At 45.2% G+C, this 26,659-nt stretch overlaps 2 protein-coding genes across 5 annotated transcripts in view; one reads left to right on the top strand and one right to left on the bottom strand.

The window, feature by feature from the left end:
* RTF2 (replication termination factor 2) overlaps positions 1-26,659 on the bottom strand; it is a 41,465-nt gene that overhangs the window by 8,533 nt on the left and 6,273 nt on the right. For both annotated transcript variants that reach the window (XM_026015043.2, XM_026015044.2), the window contains exons 3-5: positions 26,541-26,634; positions 22,511-22,650; positions 19,742-19,820 (exon numbers count right to left, since the gene is read on the bottom strand). In XM_026015043.2, the coding sequence (XP_025870828.1) occupies positions 19,742-19,820; positions 22,511-22,650; positions 26,541-26,634 (313 nt within the window). The remainder of the gene's footprint in view (positions 1-19,741; positions 19,821-22,510; positions 22,651-26,540; positions 26,635-26,659) is intronic.
* LOC112932183 (beta-1,3-galactosyl-O-glycosyl-glycoprotein beta-1,6-N-acetylglucosaminyltransferase 7) lies at positions 999-15,150 on the top strand. Of its 3 annotated transcripts, none has more exons than XM_072735540.1 (4): positions 999-1,738; positions 7,343-8,235; positions 9,370-9,465; positions 12,576-15,150. In XM_072735540.1, exons 2-4 carry the CDS (start codon positions 7,632-7,634, stop codon positions 12,797-12,799), a joined length of 924 nt encoding a protein of 307 aa, XP_072591641.1. In that variant the 5' UTR covers positions 999-1,738; positions 7,343-7,631; the 3' UTR covers positions 12,800-15,150. The 3 variants fall into 3 exon arrangements, with proteins under 3 accessions (XP_072591641.1, XP_072591640.1, XP_025870827.1); XM_072735539.1 differs by having other exon boundaries at positions 1,007-1,738; positions 7,207-8,235; XM_026015042.2 differs by lacking the exon at positions 7,343-8,235 and having other exon boundaries at positions 1,023-1,738.

Consider the following 26,659-nt stretch of genomic DNA (forward strand, 5'->3'; position numbering starts at 1 on the left):
AAAATCCCTACCGCATTCCTACTGCCTCTCTCACTATTACATATATATGCTTATAGGTCCACTTTATTAGGACATTCATTCAAAAACATTTTGACTTGAACCAACCTGTATAAGAAGTCAATACATTAGGCCTATTAGCCTTTGCTCCATTTATCACAGTAATTCCTCCCGTATGTTTGGTTTTATCCTATATTTCCCTTAGGGCTATGGAAGTGTAAAGATGCATGCAGGCCACTCTATGTTCTCAGCTGTTTCTTTCACTGCTTTTTTGGCTTAGTGATTCGTCCTCCTTCCAGGTTCAGGATATGAGGTCACAGGTGAAATCCAGCACCAATCCTTATCCCTTAGGGACAGGCCACTACAAAGGGCCCAGGTCACGAGTACCCACAGGATGACTTTTCCAACAAGCATTCAAGGTACGGGGGGCACACACTGCAGCAAGACTTCACCAGCAGCCTTGCCATATGTGAAAGGACCTTTCCTTTCCTGATTCTTGTTCAGGCATCCAAAGATCTCCAAACAAACACATCTGAGATCTCACTACTGAAAGGCGGCACAAATCTTTTTATATAAAAAAGCATTCCTGCCACACACAGCCATGCTGCAACTCCATGAGCCTAAAGACACTAGACTTTATCTGCTCAATGAAGAAATCTTTCTATGGCAACAGCAAATCTGTTCCACAGAAGAGCAACAGATGCTTCGAGTCACCTGCGGGCAGGTGAAGTGAACCTGTACTCCTCTGACTAAAAGTCAAGCTCCAGTGCCTGGATCCATCCATGCAAGTAGATAAGCCTCCACCATGTGTAGCTCTAGTTTCTTGGCTCCACTGCTCTTAGCAGAGCTGTTTGTGGGAAACCTAAAGACACAGCAAGTGAGGGAAGCTTTTAAACTAGAGGAGGGAAAGAAGGCGAGAGTACAGGCATCCAGCAGCAGAGAACAAAGGGAAGAGTCACTGATGGTGGAGCAGAGGGGCCACCTCAGCCACGTGCCTCGGCACAGCCCCGCCCCTGCGAGCCACAGAGGACTGAGCAGGGCACGGCTCACCTGCGTCCCTGAACTCAGGCCCTCTGGAGAGCCGTGCTGAGACGCTTGCATTGTTCCGAATGCTATTTAGGAAGCAAACAAGATTTTTTTTTAAGATTTTATTTATTTATTCATGAGAGACACTGAGAGAGACAGAGACACAGGCAGAGGGAGAAGCAGGCTCCCTGCAGGGAGCCCGACGTGGGATTCGATCCCAGGACCCCAGGATCACACCCTGGGCCGAAGGCAAGCGCCAAACCGCTGAGCCACCCAGGGATCCCCGCAAACAAGATTTTTAAAGGACTTTTATTATTTATTCTTCTGATGAAAATTGGCCTCCAATTTTTAAAAACATTTATAGAATTTGCCCTGCAACTGCTAGGGCTTCATCCAGCTTTCAGAACACCAGAGCACTGTGCTGCCCTTCATCTGGGCTGAGTGATTACGGCTGCTGTCTCGTCGTGTTTTGTGAAGCAGTGATCCGGTCGTTGAGAAATACTCAGAGAAGAAGCGACTATTTTTCAATCTGCAGGTTCCAACCAACAAGAATAAAATCCTCCAGGGATGAAAGGGTAACAAAACCTGCCAAGCAACTCCGTTCATGTGATTTGAGCGGAAGCCATGGGAAGAGAACCACCCATGGGAGAGAAAAACTGGGCTGGGACGGACACGGCCAGCATTCCAGCCCTTGGAATACGAGGAACGGCTTTTGGTAAGTGCTTCACTAAATATGCCCAGATCATGAATGCCAGAGGCTGAGCAGGATACAATTATTAAAAAAAATTTTTTGCTTCCTTTATAGTTTTAAAACATAAATAGTGGAAGATCAGTAATATTTTAAAATGCATATGTAAGCAGGCATCTTTTTCTCTCAAAAACAGCCCTTGGTCTTCGTTTCAGCCAAAGAAAATAAAACTGGAATATTTTCAAGTTGGAGATTAGATTTTTAAATTTAAAATGCCACCAGCTGCTCCTTCCTCATACCACAGATAATAACTAAGTCAGCCTCAAGGCCATGTTCAAGGCCTCACTTTGTGCCAATCATGCTATTTTTGTTGTGGTGATTTTGGGTAGGATATCATAAAAGGTTTTCCTCTTTGTATTGAAATGGCTGAAACCGTATACATGCTGTGACTAAGACATCTATTTTGCTGGATAGTTGAACAGTGTTTGAATTCAAAATCAGTCTCACGTTGTAAACTAAAAGAGTTCAAGAAAACCAAATGATTTAATTTGTGGATACTGGGCATCATTCTGAGCCCAGAGACCATAAAATAATAGGCACCAAATTTTCATTGCTGTGGCCAAAGAGGCTTTTTTAGGATAAAAAAGCCAATAAATAGAGAGCATCGACATTCATGGTCTTGGGGTCAATGCTAAGCACCCCAATCCTGCTAAAGCTGAGTACCTCCCCCAGCCAGGCTCAGTAGGAAACTCACATCCACCTGCTCCAGAACTCCTATCCCGGTGTTCCTATGGGACAGGTCCTATCATACATTCCATCTTAAGTCCAGAAAATGGAGACTCAATGATTTAATCTTGGCAAGCTAATGTTAATGCTCTAAAACAGTAATATTCTAAAACATATAGGAAACTATTTTAAGTTCATCTTTAAAGATGCCCACTAGTGCATTATCTGTTAACTCACAGAAATTACCCTTGTAAAAAAAAAAAAAAGTATAAAAGATTTAGCAAAAAGAGTTAGCTTCTACAGGATGTTGTCAACTCCCCTGAAAAGTCTTTATAATTAAATCCTATCCTAACAAATTCAAAATGACTGCTCTTAAAGAAAGTGTTCTCGTGGTAATACACGATACCAACCCACGCCGCTAACTTTTGTTTCTGGCTGTCAAGGCTTGCCATGGGTGGTGAAGGGGGGGGGGGGCACTGTGGCTGGCTAAAGAAGAAAAGAAAAAGAAAAACATACTCACTTGGTCTAATAATTAGGGGAGTAATGTGTTTTGAAACAACTCCTTGACAGTATTATATGCTTGGGCAAAAACATAAAAAGCAAAACAAGTCCATTTTGAGAACTATTACCTGAAAATCATTTCTCCTATTATATAGATTCTAACACTATAAAAAGGGGGAAACTACTTTTTTTAAGATTTTATTTATTTATTCATGAGAGACACAGAGAGAGAGAGGCAGAGACACAGGCAGAGGGAGAAGCAGGCTCCATGCAGGGAGCCCAATGCAGGACTCGATCCCAGAACCCTGGGATCACACCTTGAGCCAAAGGCAGACGCTCAACTGCTGAGCCCCCCAGGTGTCCCAGGGAAAAACTTTAAACCCCATCCTTAACCATAGCTTTGGTAATTATTTTTACTGAAAGGTGTCGTATGTCTTCAGTCAACTAAACGTATGATCTTCAAAACATTACTCACGGTCTATTTAATTCTATTTGCTACTTGATTCTATTGCACCCTGAACATACTCACTGATTCTGCCTCCCAAAGGCTGTGGTGATGGAGGGACTAACAGATTATTAGGGTATGTAAGGCCCAGGAAAGGTAACTTCAGTAACAGTACATGAAAAAAGAATGTTCTCACACACAAAATAACAGTTTCAGGAGCCATGTGTGACTCCAGTAAGGTGAGGAAAGAACATACTGGAATAGTAAAAATGGGTCTGATCTGGACAACCTTCATATTATCTGCTCCATAAAACACAAGGATAACTGCTACTCTTTCTAAAGTCTTTTTCTTTTCCTTTCTTTTTTTTTTTTTTAAGATTTATGTATTAGAGAGAGGGAGGGAGAGAGAGTGCGAGCAGAGGGAGAGGGAGAAGGGGAGGGAGACAGAAGGAGACAGCAGGGAGCCTGACGTTGCACTGGATCCTAGGACCCCGAGATCATGACCTGAGCTGAAGGCAGATGCTTAACTAGCTAAGCCACCCAGGTGCTCCTTTCTAAAGCCTTCAAAATAAATATTTTAAATATTTTTTTTTTGTGGGAGAAAAAAAGGGTCCAGAAGTAAGACTGCACTTTTTAATGAGCTGTGTATTATCCCCACACTTGAAAAATACCACTTACATGTCTCAGAAATTAGTTCGGTGATAGAAAAGTCGCATGTTTAATAATTACATTTTCATTATGGCAACAAAAGTCGAGTTTACATGATAGACAAAACCACAAGTCACCAAGAATCAAGGCTAGCCAATATTTGCAAACTGAAAATGGTGCCCATCCCCTGCTGAAAGATGACCTGGCCAGCCCCGAAAAGGGGAGGCCTGTGGGGATTTCCATGCTGCCCACTAGGTGTCGTGTTAAAGCCACAGCAAGAACCGCGACAGTGGCGAGGCCTCGGGAGGCCGCACTTAGGAGGCAGGGCTGCCTGCCTTAAAGAGCCTGTGCTGAAGCAATGACAACAAAGCTTCACTGCTGCTGACCCTGGTCCCCACAGCCGGTGGCATTCTAGGGCACACCTACTTCTCAATCACAGAGGGAACCTGAGCTGGAAGGAAGGTTTAACTGGGCAGCGCTTCATTGACAGAATTGGGAGGCCGAGTGGCGGCAGATGAACACAGCCAAGCTCTTCTGCCTCTACAGAAGGGAGAGAAAACACTTAGCCCAGGTATTACCCTAAAGGATAGCGGATTACACATGGGACTTGTCCTCATTTAATTATTACAAACTACTGAAAAGACCCAATTCCCTGTGGTGGAGCCACAGTTTACACGGGGTGTGATTTGTCAGTGAAGTGGGGCTAGCAACATTTCTGTGATGAGACCACAATGTTTTACTTTGACCAGAAGCCTAGAAACAAAACCAAACAAGCCAAAGCTATAATACAAGAGAAAATGCAACAAACTATGGCACATGGGTGCCCTTGAATTGAAGTTTGTAAAAGTAGTTAAAAGCTTTGTTTTATTTTTTTTTAAAGCTTTGTTTTAATTTCAAGAAGGAATTTCCTTCCTGCTAAATTTCTAGGTTTTATTTTACATACCAGATATGAAATGTGTTCATTACATCAGTTTTTGCATTTGTAAAAAGTATTACATAATTTCTAAAAATGTCTTTAAAATTATGCCCTAATGTTTCATGTTTGGGGCTATCTATAAACATTTACTGAACTGGCCTAAAACACTGTAACTTGGTCTATGTGGGCAGTGGCTGCTTTTTATGTTCGAAGCAGGGTGGGTAAAACGAAACCATACAAGGAAAATAAATACGTTTTTTAAACTCACAACCCACAATCAGCATTTAGAGCTTTCACTGGCTCACAGTTTAAGAACACAGGGATAACTCAAAAGGCTGCCTGGTCAATGCTTCATCTAAATGCCATTTATAATAATGTAGGAGGCCAAGGGACTAGTGTCAAACCTGAGACAGAACATTGCTCAAAAGCAAATGGGCTTTTAAAATAGGCAATGGTAAAGCTTTTTATGGAAACCAGGAGTCAGGATTTATAAATATGAAAAAAGTAATTACTAACAACACAGACAATTTACCTGCTCATTCTTCTTCCTAAATTTCAAAGGTGATGATGCCTTTTATGCATTAATAATTAATTAATCAAAATGCCTTTGGTCACCACCTTTACTCCTGCTAAGCCATTCATGCATTTCTGCGGGGCTCCAGAAAGGCAACTCAATTATTATCAAATGATATTAGGTAAAAGATATCTTGTTTTTAATCACTGAAGCCTTCTCTAAACATAATCAACTCATGTCAACAAGACATATTCTATGATCATAATATTTCTCCTGATTTGTTGCTTATAACATGATACAGAGAGACAGCACAAAATGAACTCTGAATAATGCGGAACAGAAAAGTATTTCTGTCCAAAATAAATATTTGACATTTTTTGCCTGTCAAGATTACAGCAGTAAACACATGCAAATATGCTCAACATCATTAAGGAAATGCAAAGTGAAATGCAAAGTAAAATACAAAGTAAAACCACAATGAACCATCACCAGTCACCTATCAGAATGGTTAAAATAACGAATCTGACCACACCAAGTGCTGGGGAGGATATAAAGTGACTAGAACTCTGCTACACTGCTGCTGTAAAATGGTACACCCACTTTGGGAAATAGCTGGCAGTTTCACTGCTATGTATTTACCCCCAGGGAAACAAAAACAACAGTCCTGTTAACATCACCCTGGAAACCTGCTGATTTAACATTCCAGATGTTTTCACTAAGTGCTGTTTTTTTTTTTTTTAAACTGCCATTGCTCCTAATTTAGAACTGTGTTTAAAAGGATAAGAATTATACTTTCACTAATTGCCCCTACTGTGCCAAAAGCAAGTCTTAGGTAGGCAACATTTATGATTGTGAACTTTTAGTCATCAGGATTTTCTAGGATGTCAGTGAATGTAAGGAGATCTCCAGCATCACAAGTTTTGCAAACGGCTACTCAGTGCAATGTGTAGCCTGAGTCCATCCAGGACAGCTGTGCCCAATTCTGATATCACATTATTGGTCAATAAGTACCGGAAAATAAACCACAGACCCACAGCATATCTTACACTTTTGTAAACATGTTTCGTGGATAACTTTTCAGTTTTCCCAAAGGCTGATCTATATTTCAATAGTTTGAATACATCGGTGTTAATTCTGAGTTGGTAGAGGTCACCTAAACAACTACTATGTTTTGGTGCTATAGCTATAGCTTTCAATAAAGCTACTGAAATACAAAAACAAAAACAAAGGGTCAAAGTCTTGTGCATGAATGCTTATAGCACCTAGTAATATCCTATAACTGGAAACAATTTCAATGCCCACAGCAGATGAACAGGTAAACTGTGGCGTGCCCACACAATGGAACCCTGCTCAGTTATAAAGAGGCAAGGACGGTGATGAATGCAATGATGTGGATGAAACGTCAAAATCTGTATCCTAAGTGAAACAAGCCAGGCAAAAACTACACAGTGTACAACTCCATTTATATAAAGTTAATGGAACATGCCAGTGAATCTACAATAACAGAATATCAGAAATAGCCCAGAGTGAGGGTGGAAGGAGGATGGAGTAAAAGGCGTACAAAGAAACTTTCAAGGGTGAGGGGAATGCTTGTCCTGGTGACTGTGGCGATGGTTTTGCAGGCGTATACGCATACAGGTACAGAAACACTGAGCATGTTATACGCGTTATGCCCCTGCGCTTCAGTCGAGCTGTAGGTTGGGGAAGAGTTGCCACACCCTAAAGTCTACCTGTTGTTCTCTTAGGAAGCTGAAAGGAAAACATTTTAAACCATGGTGACAAGAAGGCCCTTGGAGCCCAAAACATGAGCCAGCTGCGAGCCACGAAGCCTGGGCTCCTCGTGTGTGCAGGCATTTGCATCTTTGTTTTTCTTTATTTAAGGAATCCAACTCCTGAGGAAGCAGAGGAGGAACCCACCTATCCAGCAGTAGTGGAATGTGGTTTTTATCCAGACGAACTGTGTTCAGCTTTACTTGAAGGGAAAGGGGCCGCCCTTCAAATTGCAAGATTTTGTAAAACCCCTCACGCTTCTCAAATACTTGCTCATTTACGCACACCAGGAAACTGTTCTAGGATTTCCCAGGACTTGCATTTCATAACCAGACCCTTGTCTGCAGAAGAGGGAAATTTCTCTTTGGCATATATTATAACTATTCATAAGGAGCTGGCGATGTTTGTGCAACTTCTCAGAGCTATTTATGTGCCTCAAAATGTTTACTGTATTTATGTGGATGAAAAGGTCCCAAAGAAGTACAAGACTGCTGTGCAAACCCTGGTTAACTGTTTTGGAAATATTTTTATTTCCTCAAAGAGAGCAAGAGTGGCTTACACTGGCTTTACAAGACTACAGGCAGATATTAATTGTATGAAAGATCTGGTCCATTCCAAATTTCAATGGAACTATGTCATTAACCTTGGTGGACAGGATTTTCCAATCAAAACCAACAAAGAAATCATACATTACATCAGAAGCAAATGGAATGATAAAAACATCACTCCTGGAGTAATCCAACCACCAAATGTGAAATCCAAGACAAGTGAAAGTCATCCTGAATTCAGCTCTGAAGGAAATATCCACATATCTCCAAATTCAAAATTCAAAGACAAACCACCCCATAACTTAACAATTTATTTTGGAAGCGCCTACTATATCCTAACAAGGAAGTTTGTAGACTTTGTACTGACTGACGCCCGTGCAAAAGACATGCTCCGGTGGTCCAAAGATGTGCAGAGCCCAGAGCGCCATTACTGGGTGACTCTGAACAGGCTGAGAGGTAAGGACAACCCAGCAGTATGGGGTCTGGTCAGAGTAGAGGCAGCAACAGCAGTTTACTCTTGAGTGACAAGTCTTGGTATTTCACTATTTTACTATGGCTTGGCAAATAGCTCTACGTTGTACAGGATCTTTCACTTGAGGATACAGAAGGGTCTTCAGTTTTAGGGGTCTGAGGTTTGCTGAGAGCGCACCACATTCCCAAACCAGCCCAGCTGCTTCTGTTCCCTCTCTGGAAAAAAATCATACCAGCATCTGGGCACAGATCTTCAGAAACTTCTTCAATCACTTATTAAATACTACTGCATACCTACTAGAGCCAGACATTATGCTTGGGGCTCTTGAAGAATAGAATATATTGGGGCGTGTGGGTGGCTCAGTCAGTTACGTGTCTGCCTTCGGCTCAGGTCATGATCCCAGCATCCTGGGATGGAGCCTCATGTCAGACTCTGCTCAGCGGGGAGCCTGCTTCTACCTCTCCAACAGCCTGAGGCTCCCCCTGCTTATGCGCCCTCTCTCAAATAAAATCTTTTAAAAAAGGAATAGAAAATATTAAAAGTAGTAATTTTCTGGGTGGCAGACAGGATACCTCTGGTTCTCTGAAGGGCAGAGGGAAATCTGATGTCCTTCTTTAAGTGGAATTATTTTCTCTTTGTACAAAGCTGATCGGCTTCTATAGGGGGTATGGCTTCAAGTTCAAACAGCTAAGCTAACTGGTCCAGATGACAGCGCAAACAATGAATCCAGCAGAACTCATGGTCTGGTTAGGATCTCACTATAATCTCTCATATCTACTAAAAATCCTATTTTCAAATCACCTCAGAGGGCTATCATGGAGAAAACACAATCCCAAGAAACCCAACATCATCATGCCAAGGACAGGCTGTTCAGTGAATTACTAGGGATGGAGAAAAGGAAGAAAGCGAAAGTGAAGCACAACTCTGGAACAGAGGGCCAGCCCAGCACCCCCCACCCATCCCCAGAGCATTAACCCCTCATCAGATGATGACCCAACACTCCAAGTGAGGCCTGACTTTCCGTTTCCCCCCTCCCCCCACCTCTATCCCTGACAGTGGAGGAAGGGAGGGCTGAGGAGCTGTCTGTGTGCTGCAATGCTTGTTCTGTTTCCCCCCAGATGCCCCAGGAGCCACACCAGACTCCGGTTGGGAAGGAAATGTTCGAGCTGTTAAATGGAGAAACGAGGAGGGAAGTGTTCATGATGGGTGTAAAGGTAAAAACTGAACCAAACCAAAAGCAAGCCTTCCAATTTTATGAAAACTATACAATTGCTGCCAGGGTAACATGGGGAGACGCAGACGATCGTTAGCAGAAGTAGCGATGTGATTAGTGACAGTCCAATTCCATTGGATCAATCTTTTTAGAACTTATTTAATTCTAACATCTAGACAGAAAAGTGCACAAATTGATAAATTTTCACAAAGTGAACACAAAACCAGGCTGTAACTTTAAAGGTTTTAAAGGTTTAAAGGAGAGCAAAGGTTTTAAGATAAAAATACATAAGCTAGCTGGGTTCCACGTGCTCCTAAAATTCAAACTCAGACATTTATTTAAAAAAGCTCCATGTCTCCCTAAGTCTCTACTGGAATAGATGAGTAACACGGGTGTATGCTCCAGAGCGGGTTTTTGAGTAGTTCTTGCTGAAGGAAGGTCTTTTCGCTTTGCCCTCAGAAGATTCTCCCTGTGAGCTGTGAATTCTTTTGCCCCTGTGTCCACTGTCTCAGAGGTTTTAGTTACCAGGACAATACTGGTAACTAAAGAAAAACAAGAAAGAAAAGCAAGACTTGGGGTGGGGAGGGCAGTGGAAAAGAACTGGCTGACTGCAGATTCTCAGGCACCGCAGTCTAGGGGGAAAGGTCCAGGGAGTGGGAACACTGGGCCTGGGCTCCCACCAGGCTGTTCATGCCTCCTCTCTGGGCACCGGCTCCTCCTGCCCACCTGAAGCCCAGGATCTGATGGCTGTCTGAGAGGAGCAGATGGTCTTGGGGAGGAGATGGAGGCAGAGGGTCACTGCGCCATGCACACAAATCCGGTAGAGAGAGGTGCAAATGCTCTGGGAGCCTGCATGGAAAGGAAGTCGAGGTGTCTGACCTTTACGGGGCTGCCAACTGTCGGGGACAGAGAAAGCAGGGAGAGCACAGCAGACATGCGTGCAGGGGACTGGGGCACAGCATCCTCTGTCTGAGCAGATCTGGCCCACGCTTCTGCCTGCTTGCAGCTTTCCAGCCACGGTGGGAGCTACTGTGAAGATAGAACCACCTAGTCTCATGGTGCACTGAGTTACAGTAGACCAGATATGCAATCTCAGCTGGGTTCACCCCAGTTCTCAAGGTATTTAAAGGACTGACCCAAAAGAGACAGGTTGTAAACAAGTGAAAAATGTAAAACCTAATATCAGAGTAATTCAAAGATGAGTAATTCCTGTTGTCATGTGCACAGCTGCCCTCCTGACAGGTTATCAGGTCAGGAGGGGCTATAATAATTTTCTAGTAATAAATACTTTCGCCAGGATTCAATTAGGGAGCTCTTCACATACAGAAAAAGGTGATAGCCAAACAGGAGAGTAAGCAGCAACCTTGGCCTTTCTTCAGAAAGCAGGTTCTTGCTGCCATGATGCACTGGGGTTGACAAGACTGGGGAATAAATGCTCGGGAAAGGCCAGGGGCCTGCAGGGTGGAGCTCAGATTCTTCCTGAAAACATGATTCACTCACAGTGGAAGTCACGTAGGGCTGCTGCTATCAATAATATCGATTTAGAATTTCATTTAGTGACAACCTGGGTATTTGAACGTCTGCCAAAAAGCCTAATTACTGTGGATCTTATCAACAATCATCATTGCCCCGAAGTAAACACTTCTGAAAGTTCTTGCTGTTGCTCACTTCGGTACGCACACCGTCGGCCAGCAGAGCGGTGATGTGGCCACAGATGGCCAGCATTCCGCCAGCCCCCGCCACAGGCCAAGCCCTGGCAGGGACTGTGCTAGACCCTGCCCCCTCCCAGAGCCCGGCTCTGGGCCTGCAGTCAGGCCTCACAATGACTCTGGGTTATTAACTATCATAAGTACACTGTACAGATGGGGAACCGTAGGCCTGGAGGAGCGAGTCACCCCCGATGTCCCAGGCAGCGGCACAGGAAGTGGCAGAGCTGGGTCTCGAGCCAGGTGCCGCTGCCTGGTGCCCCTCCACTGGATGAGCTGATACAAAGAGTGCCTGTCACCCTGCTGTTATCAGCAAAAGCCTACTCGTGGTCACCAAACAGCATGAATCCAGCTCTGAGGACTTTCCACTGGCTTGGGTTCCCTTCCAGCTCTAACTTGTGTGTATACAAAGGACAGGATTATCCAGGCACAGTTGAGGGACTCTTTTTCACTCTGTCCGAAGTTCTTCACGCTGCTTGTCTTCATACTCCAACTTTCCAACTGGTGAAATGCAATTCTACTGAGACTCTGTGACGCTGTACCAAGGATGCCTCTCATTGAGAAAGATCTGAGTCCTGAAAACGGGGCCATCGGCAGAGCGCTCTCTGCACGCCAGCTGCTTGGCTCCTTACAGGACGAACACCCGCTCCCAAGGGGAAGGTTCTCCCCACCTTCTCCTGCTCACAAACACCACTCGGTGATTCTGTGCACGCAGTTCCTCCCGTCCTGTGGTATTTCCCTCCGGCAGGTTTTAGGAGAAGGAGGGCTTCTCCCACCTCCTTATGGGTGTGGAGAGAGGAGCAGGGACACCACCCGGACAGACCCTTCCCTCACACAAACTGAGCGCCCGCTCCTCTGCGAACCACAGTGGCGGGGGGGGAGGGGGGGTCACGTCACGCTGCCAGGGAGGGCCTGTGAGTGCACGGAACAGGCTGCTGGGAGGTCAGCACAGGATTCGAACCACCGTTTCAGTTCTCCCTCCTAGTTACATCACACACTCACCCTGCCGGAGCAACAGACTGCAGCAACGACCTGTTAGCACCTATGCAATTCTTGCGCACCACCCATGACTGAGGTTGTTCGTGAAGGCTGATAGAGAATTCAGAGCTGGCCAGGCAAACGAGAGACGAGCACTACTATGCCTCCCTTGCGTGTTCATGATTCACAACCATTCCACCGCATTCCCTTAAAGTAGCATCCATTGCACACAGCACGCCTGTCCCCCCATTTAGATTATAAATCCCACACAGAAGCTCCCATCAGAGCCATCCGGGAAATTGTGTCCCATCTGAGGTCCTGTGAGGCAGGGGCCCGACGGCTAACCCGGGAGAAGCGTCCCTCTCTGTGTGTGAATGTAAACTGACGGAGGACACAAAGGCAGCTAAGTTCTCATGCTTCTTTGCAGGTCACTATGTCCACGACAGCTGCGTGTACGGACCAGGAGACCTGCCGTGGATCGTTCGGTCCCCTTCCTTGTTCGCCTACGCGTTCGACTCGACGGACCCCCTGGTGGTGACGTGCCTGGAACGGTGGCACCGGCTGCGGGTGCTGCGTGGGGCGGAGGCTGCGGTGGAGCCGCACTGGCATTTCCCACGGGAGCGTCACCTCAACGGGAGACTGGGCCGCTGAGCGGGGAGCTGCACGCTGCCTGCCCCCCTGGGGCCATCGCCTGTGCCCCTGACTTATAATGAGAGAACTTTCAACCAAAGAGACAATGCGAGATGACTCCTTGATACAAGCTAGTCGTGAGATGAATTTACAAACACGCTGCTGATGAGCTTTTCCTGTCCATCATAGGCCACTTTTCTAGCTTTGAGGAAGAAATCACGAGGAAAAGGAGCTCAAGGAACTGCTGGGGGCATGTGGATCCGCCAGCTGGAGGGCTGACTGTTTCTGTAAACGGCAGCAAATCAAAATCTCCAAACGCTTAGACCCTGGCTCAAGTTCGAGTTAAGAACACATCTTGTTTTGAACATACAATTGCATATGAGATTCTAATAAAGAGCAAACTCCCCCTGAAAACTAACCTTTGCTTATCTAAAACAGCCTCTTTGGCTGTGAACCACAGAACTCTGTTCTGGTAATCCTAGGAAAATACAGAAGAGTCTGGTTCCTTTGGGTAAAATGAAACTAACCAGAATCCAAACACACTTTCTTAAGCCGGTTGCTGTGAATTCCCGTAGTCTCGGGGTGCTAACAGTACGTCTGCCCTGATGGCTACAAGCTCCACCGAGCTGTCCCACACCGACCACGACCACAGCGGGGCTTCGGGGCATTTGAAATGCAGACAGTGTGACAGATTAAGTGAATTTCATTCTTTATTTAAAGAAGATTTTAATGAACTGAAATTGAAATAGTCCCATGTGGCTGGTGGTTACCATACCGAACAGCACTGGCCAAAGGCAGGAATGATCTTAACTCTCTCCACTCATAGATTCAAGTCTCTCAACAGTCCACAACCTTTTCATTGTTCTGAGAAATTTCTATTTTCTTTCTCTAAAGTAGTTCATGGCACCATATGAGACTGAACATGTATAAAACTATGGAGTGGCACAACATGGGAGAACTAAAGGAGAAACGGGAAGCACAGGAAATAAATATATAATTCAGGAGCAGAGTCTAAAGCCTTAATAAACTGAAGCTTTGCGAGGAAATGAAGTCAAATCCACTTAGTCAATGCAATAGCCCTTGGAAAGCAAAAAGCGAAATAGAAGCAAAAGAGGCCTTGAAAGCACATCCCACAAATCAATCGTAACTAACCAAAGAACATTAAAATCTCCATTCCAACAAACATTTCTTTCATCCAGGCACCTCGATCCAAGGAAAGCACACACTGAAAATGTTAAAACTGTCAAAGGTGAGAACCCAAGAGCCCTACAACTGCACAGCTCTGCTTTTCTACGCATTCTTATAGGCAAACACAGTGCTCATGGATGGTGCCAGCTGGCTGGTCTGAAGGCTCAAATTCACCATGACTGTGTCCCTTATATTTTAACAACTCACTAGCAAGTTAAGTGCAAAACCCATTAAAAAAAAAAAGTTTATATCTTTTCAAGTTACTTGAAACACAAGCTCGCGTTCATTTTGTTTCAATGTCAATTCCCAGTATAATCACATTATTATGAAAGGGTCTACTCTGGATGTCTACTTGCCAGATTTGCCATATTTTGCCATACGAAGTACTTAGAATAACATCTGACTCATCTCACAGATGAGGAAACCAAGGCTCGGGGCAACAATGGAACTTTTCGGGACCACACGGCTAAGCAGGTGGAGCTGGGACTTGGACCCAAGCTGGTAGTCTGGCCCCAGAGCCCACGCCTTTACCACACCACCTCACCTCATACAAAGAAAGATGAACTCAATCACAGAGCTGCCCTCAAAGGGATCACACATAACAGAAGAAGCTATCTCAACAAGTCATTTCAGTAACAGATAAAGTACTAATACCCACACACCTTACTCACCGACCACAAAGCCTAAATAAATGAAGCCAGTGGCAAGTCAAATGCTACAGGTCACACCTCTAACATCTAGATCAGGGGTTCTTATACTTTATAGTGCATACAAACCCCAGGTGAGGGGGATCTCATTAAAATGCAGATTTTGATTCCAGATCTGGGAAGGGACCTGGGAGTCTGCATTTCTTAAAAAAAAAAAACCTCCCAGGTGATGCCAATATTGCAGGACCATGGATCATGCTTTGAGTAACAAGCACATCATTTATTCAGCAAACTGTAATTACTCCAATGTGTTTCTCTTTATTCCAAGAAGGAAGAACACAGTGAGGAATACAATTAATTTTTTGGCTAGTGACTTGTTTAGAGTGAAAACAAACCAACCAACCTAGCAACTACATCTCTTTCTAGAAATCAAGTGTGCCCAGAGTGATCTTAAACCCTGAGTCTCTTCTAGTGAACTGAAAAACCAAATGTGTATGAAACTACAGACTGAAGAATAAAGAAAACGTATATCCTAAATATTCATGAGGTTCCTGAGTCATTCTTATGACACTGGTTTCTCTAAATTCCAGACATTATTTGAAAAAATGAAAATATTTGTTTTTAGACTTAGACGCTGTGGCTTCATCTCACTTTACTGACCGTTCCCTGATGTGCTGCACATCACTCTTCCTTTTGGCAGTTTTGGCAGAAACAGCTGGGGTTCACTTCTTCCCTGGCAACCAGCTCTACTACCTTTCCTAGGTATCCCTGTAGTTCAGTGTGGCCACATGACTGAGTGATGGATGTCAGAACTGCACCACTCCCCGGCCTGGGCCCATAAAACCTCCTATACTGTATGGTCTCCTCTGTTCCCATCAGTCAGCTGAGTGCACAATACTCCACACCCCAGGGGAGGTCTGAGCCAGAAGAGAGCAGGAGCCTGAGTCCTTGAGTTTCCCTTGGCAGAGAGCTGCCCAACCAGAACTTTCACGGAATTAGGTGAAAATGTGAAAGCTGTGGGTCATAGCAATTAGCCAACCTTGGTTGATACACTTAGCATTTCCACATTTTAGAGACTTTAAATTAGAAGCAGGAGTTTGATATCTGATAGCAGCATACAAATTTGTCATTTATGATTTTAAAATGTTATGGTTTGGAACCTGGATCAAAAAGGAAAGTGTCTAAGAATTTACTATAATCCTTCATTTTACATATTAGAATCCGAAGCCGAGAAGTAATATTCCCAAGCCAGCGCTGGAGTGTGACCCAGCGTTGATACATACCAGGCTCTCAAGCGTTGGTTATATGGCTGAATGGCTCCCACTCAAGTGGGCCCCTGACTGTCCCACGCTCTATGATTTTCTAAATTGCACAGTGTTCTACATTGAACGTATCCCCCCACAAAAAGTTGAAGCGCTAGCCCTCATTATGTCAGAATGAGGCCACCTTCAGAAGTCAGGTTGCTGTAGATGTAGTTAAGATGCTGTTACTGGGGTGGGCCCTAATCCAATATGACTGGTGTGTCCTTATAAAAAGGGGACATTGGGACACAGAGACAGACTCCACAGAGAGAAAATCGTATGAGGACATGCAGGGAGAAGATGGCCATCTCATGGCCCTTAGAAGGAACCAATCCTGCCAACACTGTGATTTCGGACTCTGTGCCTCAGGAACGTGAGTAAATTTGTGTTGAGTTACCTGGTTTGTGGTGCCTTGTTATGGCAGCCAGTATTAGCAAACTAATATGGGGGAGAATTCTATGTGGCTCTGCAGGGACAATTTTTATGTGAATCCTGTAGTTAAAAGTGTTCATTATCTTGCTCTTCTGGCAACAGATTCATTGTTCAGAAAATTCTCTCCCTGAGGTATCCCTGGAGTGTAGCCGGTGTCCTGTCTTGACTGGCAGTGGCTTCGACAGCCACCTTCATGAGACAGGAGGAGCCAACACTCCTAGTTCTCACCTGCCCTGCACTTCCCTTGTGCAACCCTGGTACCCTCAGTTCCCCTTTCCTTCATACTTCCTTTCCCTTGAAGCGCCCAACGTGCTGATCTTCAAAAGTTTACCAGTGTCTGATGAAACTTCTCAGGTAACCAAGAAATGTTTCAGACTTCCCTTGCAATGTTGTATTTCAGTGACATAAAATCAACTTCTCTGTGAAGCTCTGTGCAGACAGTCCTGTTTTGCTGTAGGTTTGTCAACACGGTCATTCATATGGATGTGCGAGGTCAGCCTACGCAAAGGATGGCTTCGTGCCATCTAAGGGATGGTGACCGTTATGGGGCAAAGAAAATAACATCTGATTGCTCTGGATCCGGCAGTTCCCCAAACTCAGCTGCCCACTGGCATCACTCTGGGAACCCTTAAGTTAAATCAGAAAGCCATGGGGCTTTACCTCAATTGTAAAGACTCAGATTTGGTGGGTCTGAAATGGGGGTGGGAACTTACACTACTGTCGTGAATAGCCTGGTTTAGGTACCACTGATTTAGGGTATTTGGCTTCTATCATAAATTTCAGCTTAATTTCCCACCTTCTCGTATTTCTGTTCTTTCAAGCAGACTTCGAGAATGTACCTGTGAATGTGTCTAACATGTAAACAACACCTTCCATACTGTGTGGGAAAACACACACACACTCTTGAACCCAATGTATAGAAAGTTCCCTTCCTGCCTGAAGGAGCCCCAGGCCAGCTGAGCACTGGATCCCACAGTGCTTCTCCCACAGGAACCCTGCACTCACCTGCTGCCAAATTCCTCCTCTTGTTTGGCCGTCACCCTCTGTGCATCCTGCACAGGCCTACACATTTATGTTCCCACAGATGTCAACGGCTCTACACTGCATACCCACCTGGACCTACCCCTTGGGCTGGCCCTCGAAGTTTCCAACGTCCAGTCCGCTCACTTCTCAGGCCTCTCTCTGCTCACACACCCTGCCCTGCCCATGTGAGCACTACCACTGGCACTGCACCTCCATCTCCATGGGCTGCCTGGGCCGCCTTCTCCTTCCAGGAGCAGCAATGGCAGCTGCTCCTCCTCCTCCTCCTTTCCGCTCCCACCTGCTACCTGTCCCGTACCTTCATGCTTCCCTGCTGATGCACTTATCAGTGTCTTGTATTTCTGTAAATGTGCCCATTGGTTCTAATTTTACTTACATTTACTTTAAAGGTTAGCTTTGTATCCCTGCCATAAATACAAAACAGCACCCCTTGCCATAAAGCAAGCACAGAGTGCAGAACACAAAACAAGTCTCACCAGAATTGCCTGCCAGAGCTCTGAGTGTAGTGTCCTCTCTCTCGGGGGGCCTGGCATGTGCTGGAGTGAAATGAAATAAAACCTATTCAGAGCCTTTCTCCTCAAGGCAAGCAGGCATCTGAAGGAGCCCAAAATGGGAGTCCCCATGTTGCTGTGTGTCTCGCAGACCCGTCTGGGGTCCTGTCTGTGCCCTGCCTCACACCAGCACTCATACCACTGGTGGTCACATCCCAACCTCTGGGAAAGTCTGACCAATGAGAACCATGCTCTGCCTTGAAGGCTTAGAATGAACATCTCCTCCTTCATAAAGCCACTGCTCACCAGCACAGTCAAAACAAAGTTCTCAGGCCCCTAAATTTAAACAATATCTTTGTCATCCACATGGTAGCTGGCCTCAAAAAAAAAAAAAAAAAAAAAAAGAACATGATTTTTCATATAACTTAGGATTCCTGTAGGACTACAGTCTCTCATTGAGTGCAGGGACTATGTCAACCCTTTGCCCTCGGAGTACCTGCCACTTCACCTTTAATACAGAAGATGTGATAAACAGTGGTGAATAAATAAATGACATAAGTCAATTTCTGAATGCATTCTGTGAATTTCTTTTCTTTTATAAAAGCTCAATGAGACAGATGCCAAATTCTGTGATGGCTTTATTCACAATCACCCCAAAATGGAAACAACTCCATGCCTCTTGGCGACTTCCTCACCAACAATTACTTTTGGCTTGTCTTCGCATCCCAAATAAATGGAAACGCTCTGGGTGTCATCCTCTGCATCTGGTTTCTTTTATAGAGGGACCATTTTCAAACTAAAGTACATCGAGTCCACTTTAAAGCTGCCCTCTGCCTTCCTTCCCACTGTTCTTAGAATAAAAATCCATAAGCCCCAATGTGGCCTGCTGGGCCCTGTATGAAGTGACCCCTTCAGGTTAGCGAGCTAACCTGTCTTTCCTACTTCTCCCTCCACTGGCCACTCCTCCACCACACTTTCTGTTCCTTACACTAGCCAAGTCCTCTGTTACTTCAAAGCTTTTGCTCCTCCTTTGCACCCTTCAGGTCAGCTCAAACCTCTGGAGGTGCCTTTGCCAATCACCACTATGGCAGCCTTTCTCTCTAAGGGACATCACCCTGTGTCTCCTTCCTAGCATTTGTCACAACTGCAGCTGCCTTGCTCAGCTGAGTGCCACTCTCTCCAACTGGACTGTGGGTTCCATGAAAGCAAGGGCTCTATCAATCTTATCCCTTAGGCCATCCCACCATATGCTGCTTAGGACAGAGGCTGGCCCTGTCCTAAGCAGGGGGAGGCAGAAGGAATAGGGGAAACCCCTCACTTTTCTCTTAATTTTGCTGTGAAAACTACTCTAAAAAATAAGGTCTTACAGAAAATAAAAAAGGAAAAAAAAAAAAAAAAAAAAAAAAACAACCAACCCAGTCCAGGGGGGAAATCATCACATAACTAGCAATTACACTCTGATGAGATCAGTTCGATAACAAGGTACCCGGGGAATGGGGAAGGAGGTTTGGCAGCAGGGGTTTAGAGAGGAAGCAACTGCTCTGGAACTAAGGTTTACAGGGGACATGACCTTCCGGGCCGGCAGGTTAGGGCAGAGGGAACAAAGGCACAGAAGAGGGGTCAGGGCGTGGCCCAAGCTTGGCCTGTGCCGGACAGGCAGCCAGGGACAGGTCACAGAAGGCAGTGTGAATCTACCTCCAGCAAGCTTGAGCCACGGAAGGGTTTTAAGCAGAGAAACAACTAATGAGATCTGTTTCAGAAAGAATTGAAGGATGTTGAAATATCACATGAAGGGAGGGACCCTAAACCACCCGATTTCCTCAGCTACCAAGACGGAAAAAATGATATATGTCAACAACTCACTGTGTGACAAACTTCTGCTTTTATCTCTTTCAAGGCTCGCTCAGAAAACACACAACCACAGCACCGCAGGAAGCAAAACCTGGAGAAATAATCCAAAATGGAGGATGACTTCAATAATTTAAAAATGATCACCCAGACTATCAGTTAACATTTGTCCAGTTTGTACAAAGGCCAAGAAGTACAAAGAAAAAAATGGTCACATCTGATTTAAAGGAAAAAAATTAACACGTCCCATATATATCTATATGCTACTTTATATATATACACACATATATAAAAATCAGAAATATAGGCCACAGTCCTATTCCTGCTCCCCTGTAATAATCCTTTAGAATAAAGTCCCTTCTACAAAAAATAAATTAAAAAACCCTACAAACATAAAAAGTCAAAAGATAGGGGCAGCCCGGGTGGCTCAGCGGTTTAGTGCCGACTTCAGCCCAGGGTGTGATCCTGGAGACCCGGGATCGAGTCACGTGTCAGGCTCCCTGGGTGGAGCCTGTTCCTCCCTCTGCCTGTGTCTGTGCCTACCCACCCCCCCCCCCCCCCCCCCCCCCCCGTCTCTCATGAATAAATAAATAAAATCTTAAAAAAAAAAAGTCAAAAGACAGAATAGGAACTCTGGGAGAAAATATCTTAAATATATAAGAGATTCAGTGTTTATGAATATAGAAAAAGGTCTCAAAAAGCAAAAATAAGCAATATATTAGAAAAATGGGCAAAGGCATTCACACAGGAGAAAGATAAATGGCCAAAACCTATAAAAGATGCTTAACCTCAACTGTTAAAGAAATTCACTGCAAAACAACGATGTGCCATGTTTTACACAGCCAGCGGTGGTGAGAGAGACTGAAGGTATCCAGCTGGAAAAGGAGGAAACAGGCAAGTCTTGGTGGCAGACACCGCATGGTGTGTCTCAGTGGGACAATTTGCAGTATCAAGGAAAGAATCACTTTTCTGACCATCTCTTAGAGGTTGCAAGATATGTATGTTTCCATGACTGTGGGAAGAACGCTGTTTATTTGTATTTCTAATGGCAGAGGTACAGGGAAGTGCGGAGTATGCATGTTGGTATTGGGTAGGTCTGTAGGGGGCATTAAACTCCAAACAACTAAGTCCACTGCCACTGGAGGCAGGGACTGCGGGAAAGGGGCAAAAATCACGTGCACATGTGACTTTATATATTCCTCTAAAAATGCCACAATTCTCACCAATTCTCTAGGGATTGTAGTGGATACAGACTGCCATAACAAAGACCCAATTAATAACACTTACTACATTCATTTACTGTTGCTTAGGACCCCCCCAAAAAAAATCCTATTTTATGGATGATTATTAGTAATTTAGAAAATGATATTTTTTAAAAAAATATTTTATTTATTTGAGAGAGAGAGAGAGAGAGTGCGCGAGCACGAGCAGGGTGAGGGGCAGAGGGAGAAGGAAGCTCCCTGGTGAGCAGGAAGCAGGATGCAGGACTCAATCCCAGAACCCTGGGATCATGACCTTAACCAACTGAGCCACCCAGGCACCTCGAAAATTAGTTCTCTTTAAATAAAGGCTCAATGTTTTCATTACACTAGTCATTTATTTCCATTTTTCTCTGCATTTAAATCTTCACTGTGTAAACTTTAATAGGGACACCTGAGTGGCTCAGTGGTTGAGCGTCTGCCTTGGGCTCGGGCGTGATCGAGTCCCCTACATGGAGCCTGCTTCTCCCTCTGCCTGTGCCTCTGCCTCTCTCTCTCTCTCTGTCTCTCATGGATAAATATATAAAATCATTTTTTTTAAAAAAAACTTTAATAAATGTATGAAGTAACCTTCAAATCAATTTTGCAGTGTGGAGGCCCTATTAATAGCAGGAGGGCAGAGCCAAAACAGGCAAAGCTCATTTAATGGGGAAGAGAGAAGAGAGGAGAATAACCAGCGAATAAAAGGGAAAAACTAGAGAAGCCACAATTGGAGCAACAGGCTGTATACAAGGAACCCCTCCTCAAGACCCCAGATTGAGTCTGTTTCTAAGTTCCTCTTTTGGGGTGAACCATGGTTTTCTTAAAAAGAAGTGGGATGCCAGACATAAAGGTCAAATACTGAGTGATTCTATACATTGGAAATCTCCAGAACAGGCAAATCCATGAAGCCAGCAGACTGGTGGTAGCCAGGGGCTGGGGGTGGAGGTATGTGGAGGACTGCTCCGTGGCTAGGGACTTTTCTTTTGAGGTGAGGACAATGGAGAAAATGGAACCAGACGGAGGTGTGGGCTGCCTAGCACTGTGGTTGTACCAAACACCCCTGATGTGTGCACCTTAAAATGGTCATTTTTTTAAAAAAGATTTTATTTATTTAATCATGAAAGAGAGAGAGAGAGAGAGAGAGGCAGGTAGAGGCATAGGCAGAGGGAGAAGCAGGCTCCATGCAGGGAGCGACGTGGGACTCGACCTCCGGACTCCAGGATCACGCCCTGGGCTGAAGGCGGCGCTAAACCGCTGTGCCACCAGGGCTGCCCCTATTCAAGTCTTGTTAAGTGTCACACTGGAAATTTTTTAAAATCCCTCTTTACTTCAGGTGCTCCTATTCTCAAGAACAGAAAGCACAGACACCAAAGCTGGGTGGACTTGGATGCCACCTTACAGACATCCAGCACTTCTGCTCTAGGCACGACCCAAAACAAAGCACACTTTAACGAAGACTGTGTGATCATAAAGCTACAGGACAAAACAGCACCAGTATTCTCTAACCAGACCACACACCGTCTGCCCCACATCTGTTACTGACCTGTGCCGGCCATTCATCTCTAAGCCCACGACGGGGCAGATGAAACGTGCCCGCTGGAGGTCATCATGTTTGTCACCTTTTGTGTTTCCTCTGTCCCCTTCCCAGGCAGGATTATCAGAAAGTCTCAGTTCTGTCACATTCTGTGAAAAACCATCAATATATTAAGAATTCATCGGATTAAGGGATCATTCTTAGCTTCAATAGCCACCTAAATTAACCACCTAAATTATTCCAGTTCAGAATTTCACATCCAAACCTGATCTTCCCAGCTACTTCCTTTGACCACCAATTGTAACATGGATGAAAGACTTAAACCATAAATTGTGATAAAAAACAGGACTTCTAAAATTCACTGGCTGGCAAGTGATTAATTTCCACTTTGCCAATACTTTGCTATTTAAAAAAGTAACTTATTTTTTGGTTTCTGGTTTTTTTTTTTTAAGATTTAATTTATTTATTCATGAGAGACACAGAGGGAGAGAAGCAGAGACACAGGCAGAGGGAGAAGCAGGCTCCATGCAAGGAGTCTGATGCGGGACTCGATCCTGGAAATCCAGGATCAGGCCCTGAGCCAAAGGAAGACGTTCAACTGCTGAGCCACCCAGGCATCCCTAAAAAAGTAACTTTGGACATGAAAAATAACTCCACTAAGAGAACATTTTGTATTCGTTTTATCCAGAAAGGAACACTTCCTTTCTCTGTGAATGAATCCTCACTAAGGCTGCTCCATATTACTGCTACCCTCGTTTATTTAATATTTGGACAGACAGTAAAATCTATGAGGCCAACAGTCTAATGAGCCCAAGGCAGAACATTAGCCAGAGAATACTTCCATATTCCAAGATCTGTTTTTTTTTTTTTTTTTTTTTTTTTTTACTGTATAAATATAGGTTTTATTAATAATGGGTGAAGTCCCACAAATACAACTGGCATCTCTGGGTGATGGGGAATATCTGTGGCAGGGTAAGAGAAGAAAGAGTGGTATGTGCACAGGAATAAGGGGGGGTGGGGTGGGGGAGAACCCTGGGAGGCAGGAAAATCAGAAGTAGCGTGAGTCTGGACCTACCACAAAAGCCAGACATGCTCTGTGTCTGTTGCTCTGGTGCCCAGGGGCCAATGTGGCTGATGGGAAGGCAGGGAGGGTATGGAGAGACCCAGATAGGAGTTTGAATGAGCAGCAGGTGGCGGGGCAAGGGGGCAGCGGAGCGAAAATGCCAGCTTGACGCACAAAAGAAGGGCGATGGGGTGGCAGTGGCCGAAGCCAACTTACGCCCGTGCGTGTGCCTGTGTTGGCTCCTGAGCTCCAGGGAGCTACTGTCTGTGCCACCCTTGCTTTGGAGGGAAAGGAAGACTCAGGGATAGACACCTGCAGATCCCAGGACACCCTGGGTGGCACCAGCCTCACCCTTATAGTCAAAGCGGCATCCTCAGAGGGGTTGGCACTGCCCTTTCTGCAGCACCCACCACCGCCACCACCACCACTACCACCACCACCACCACCATGCCACCACTGCTCCTCCTCAGAGCTGTAGGGGACAGTGAGTGTGTGTTGGGGCAAGATTGCCTGTTCGCATGTATGTTTTTTTTTTTTTTTTTTTTTTTCTTGCAGTACTTTTATTTGAAGGCTTTGTCAAAACTACAGCCTTTCATGAAGTATTCTGAGAAGGGAGAGGCAGAAAGGAGGAACATGGGAGAAAGCTAACGTGTCTGCTCTACTAGCTCACGTTCGGGTTTTTTTTTTTTTTTTTTTTAAACATTCATTTAAATGATATATTTGAAGCTGAAAGTGCTGTCACAGGATAGGCGTTTGCCTTTGCATCTCCCACACAAATCTTGACGATGGGGCCTTTTGGGGTCAACGTGGCGGAGTTTTACTGCGCAGGAGCATCTAGTCTGTTTACAGCTTTGGCAGGTGATATCCTCCACCCGGTAAGGGTTATAAGACTTCTGGCAAGTTCTGCAGAACTGCTTGAAATAAACCTTGTTGGTGCCCTGCACGCACCACACGTAGGCACTTTCCCATCGGATGTTGCAGTCCTTGCAGTGGTAGTAGCCGTACTTCTGCTCTAAGAACTGGAAGCGCGGCCGCTCGGTGGCGGGCTCGGGGCTCCGCGGCGACGACCTGGGGCCCTCGGCGTCCGGTCCGCCTGGCCTGCCCCGGCCTCCTCTGCGGGCCGCGGGGGCGCCTTCCTCGCCGAGCGCCCCTCCCCCTCCCCCTCCCCGTCCTCGTCCCCGTCCTCCGCCGCCGGGCCGGTGCGGGCAGGTGGACAGGCGGCGGGAGGCCACGGCCGAGTACACGGCGGCGGTGCGCGGGGGCCGCGGGGGGCGCGGGGGGCGGCCCTGCTCGGGCTGCGCGGACGGCGACGGGGACGGCGACGGGGACGGGGACGGCGAGGCGGCCCCCGCCCCCCCCAGGCCGGGCCCGGCCGGGACCCCGGGGTCGCGGGCCCCGCGCGGCAGGCGGCTCCGCCCGAGCGAGCACTGCACCGACGCGTCGCGGCGCGGGTTCACCTGCACGGCCGCGTCCCTGCTGCCGGCGCCGCGCGGCCGCGGGCTCACCTGCGACAGGAGGGCCACGAGCTGCGCCCGCTGGTAGCCGTCACTCACCTTCACAAGGAGTGATCTAATGACTCCACTTTAGCATTTGAACACTTCTTGACATTTAATTGTACCATTTTGTTTTCAGCACCCCAGAGATCAGCAGAGTGCCTCGAAAGGAAAGCCACCCTGGTATGGTCAATTTCCTGGTTGACAGCTAGCCGCCAGGTGTCTCATCAAGTTCTCCACTCAAGAGTATTTGTGGGCTATTAATTGACGGTAATGATCATTTTGCTACTAGCATTGTTTTATTTGAATTCTCTGCTTAAAAGTTCTGATTTCGGGGACGCCTGGATGGCCCTTTGGCTCAGGGCGTGATCCCGGGATCCCAGTCCTGCATCAGACTCCTTGCATGGAGCCTGCTTCTCCTCCCTCTGCCTGTGTCTCTGCTTCTCTCTCTCTCTATGTCTCTCGTGAATAAACAAATAACATCTTAAAAAAAAAAGTTCTGATTTCTTGAAGGTTTTTTTTTTTTGCATTAAAAGTTCAATCATATACCTTGAATATTATCTTCAATATAGAATTGCATAAATTAATTTCAATGATAATCACTTTTTTGAAATAAAATAATTATGCTACCATGGGTGTTTTAAGAATGAATTCTCTCTTCCCAAGATAAAGGGTGACAAAAATCAGGATGGTTACTTCTGAAGCACTACTTTAGCTACATTTCAGAATTACTAATTTGCCTGAAATTAACATATTTTGCATCCTGTAATCAATCCAAGAATTCAAACAAAAAGCCTAACAGAATAAAAAATTTACAAAGAAAGAAAAAAAAAATCCAAAGCCTTATATAGGGAGCTAGGAATTCTGGTTCTGGTTTAGGTGCCTGATTAACTGTGTAGCCTCAAAAAGTCATGGAGAGTGAGCATTCTCACCTGTGAGATGAAGTGTTTTATAAGCTTGATGGTCCTCAAATTCTCTAACACTTTTCTGATTTCTCTCCCATTGACCAGATTTGCAAGATTTTGTCCTCTCAACCAACCTCTTTTAGTGAAAAATTTGTTTTTCCATTTTTATAAAAGAATTTTAACTGCCAATCAGAATGTCTAATTAGTTGGAGATACCACACAGATTTAACAAGTGATCTCCCTATAAAAACGGTAATTCTTTAGGTGTATTCCAAATCAGAAATTCAAGTCGCTGAGTTTTAACTACAAAAAAGTTCCCAAATATTTATTCATCATATTAAGAGTTTTGAACCTCTTTTGCACATATTAAATTATAACAGATGTTTAAGGCAGAAGGACCGGTGTGGGAACTTCTGGCTTGAGCTTTACATGGCCTGCCCCAAATCACACTTATTATTAGGCGGCTGGGTAGGAATGGAATTCCAAATTTCTGAGTTCAGTCTATAAAGTACATGAATTCTATAAAATAAACACTAACCACTGAGACCCTTGGAGAACTTCAGAATCACTGGTCTTACCTTAATGCTTTTAATGTGGGATGCGGCCTTCCCAAGAGCCTTTTCAGAAGATTTGTCCAATAGAAACTCAATGACAGCATCTTTGTTATAAAGTCTGCAACAATAAGGATTAGTCAAAA

Source organism: Vulpes vulpes, chromosome 14 (assembly GCF_048418805.1).
Source record: "Vulpes vulpes isolate BD-2025 chromosome 14, VulVul3, whole genome shotgun sequence".
Classification (NCBI taxonomy): Eukaryota; Metazoa; Chordata; class Mammalia; order Carnivora; family Canidae; genus Vulpes; species Vulpes vulpes.

What these genes read in the sequence shown, in the direction of transcription:
- LOC112932183 (XM_072735539.1), top strand. Translation starts at nt 7,266, where the DNA reads ATGAGCCAGCTGCGAGCCACGAAGCCTGGGCTCCTCGTGTGTGCAGGC. An exon ending in GACTCTGAACAGGCTGAGAG is followed by an intron (nt 8,236 to 9,369) that starts GTAAGGACAACC and finishes GTTTCCCCCCAG; the next exon opens with ATGCCCCAGGAGCCACACCA. An exon ending in TGTTCATGATGGGTGTAAAG is followed by an intron (nt 9,466 to 12,575) that starts GTAAAAACTGAA and finishes GCTTCTTTGCAG; the next exon opens with GTCACTATGTCCACGACAGC.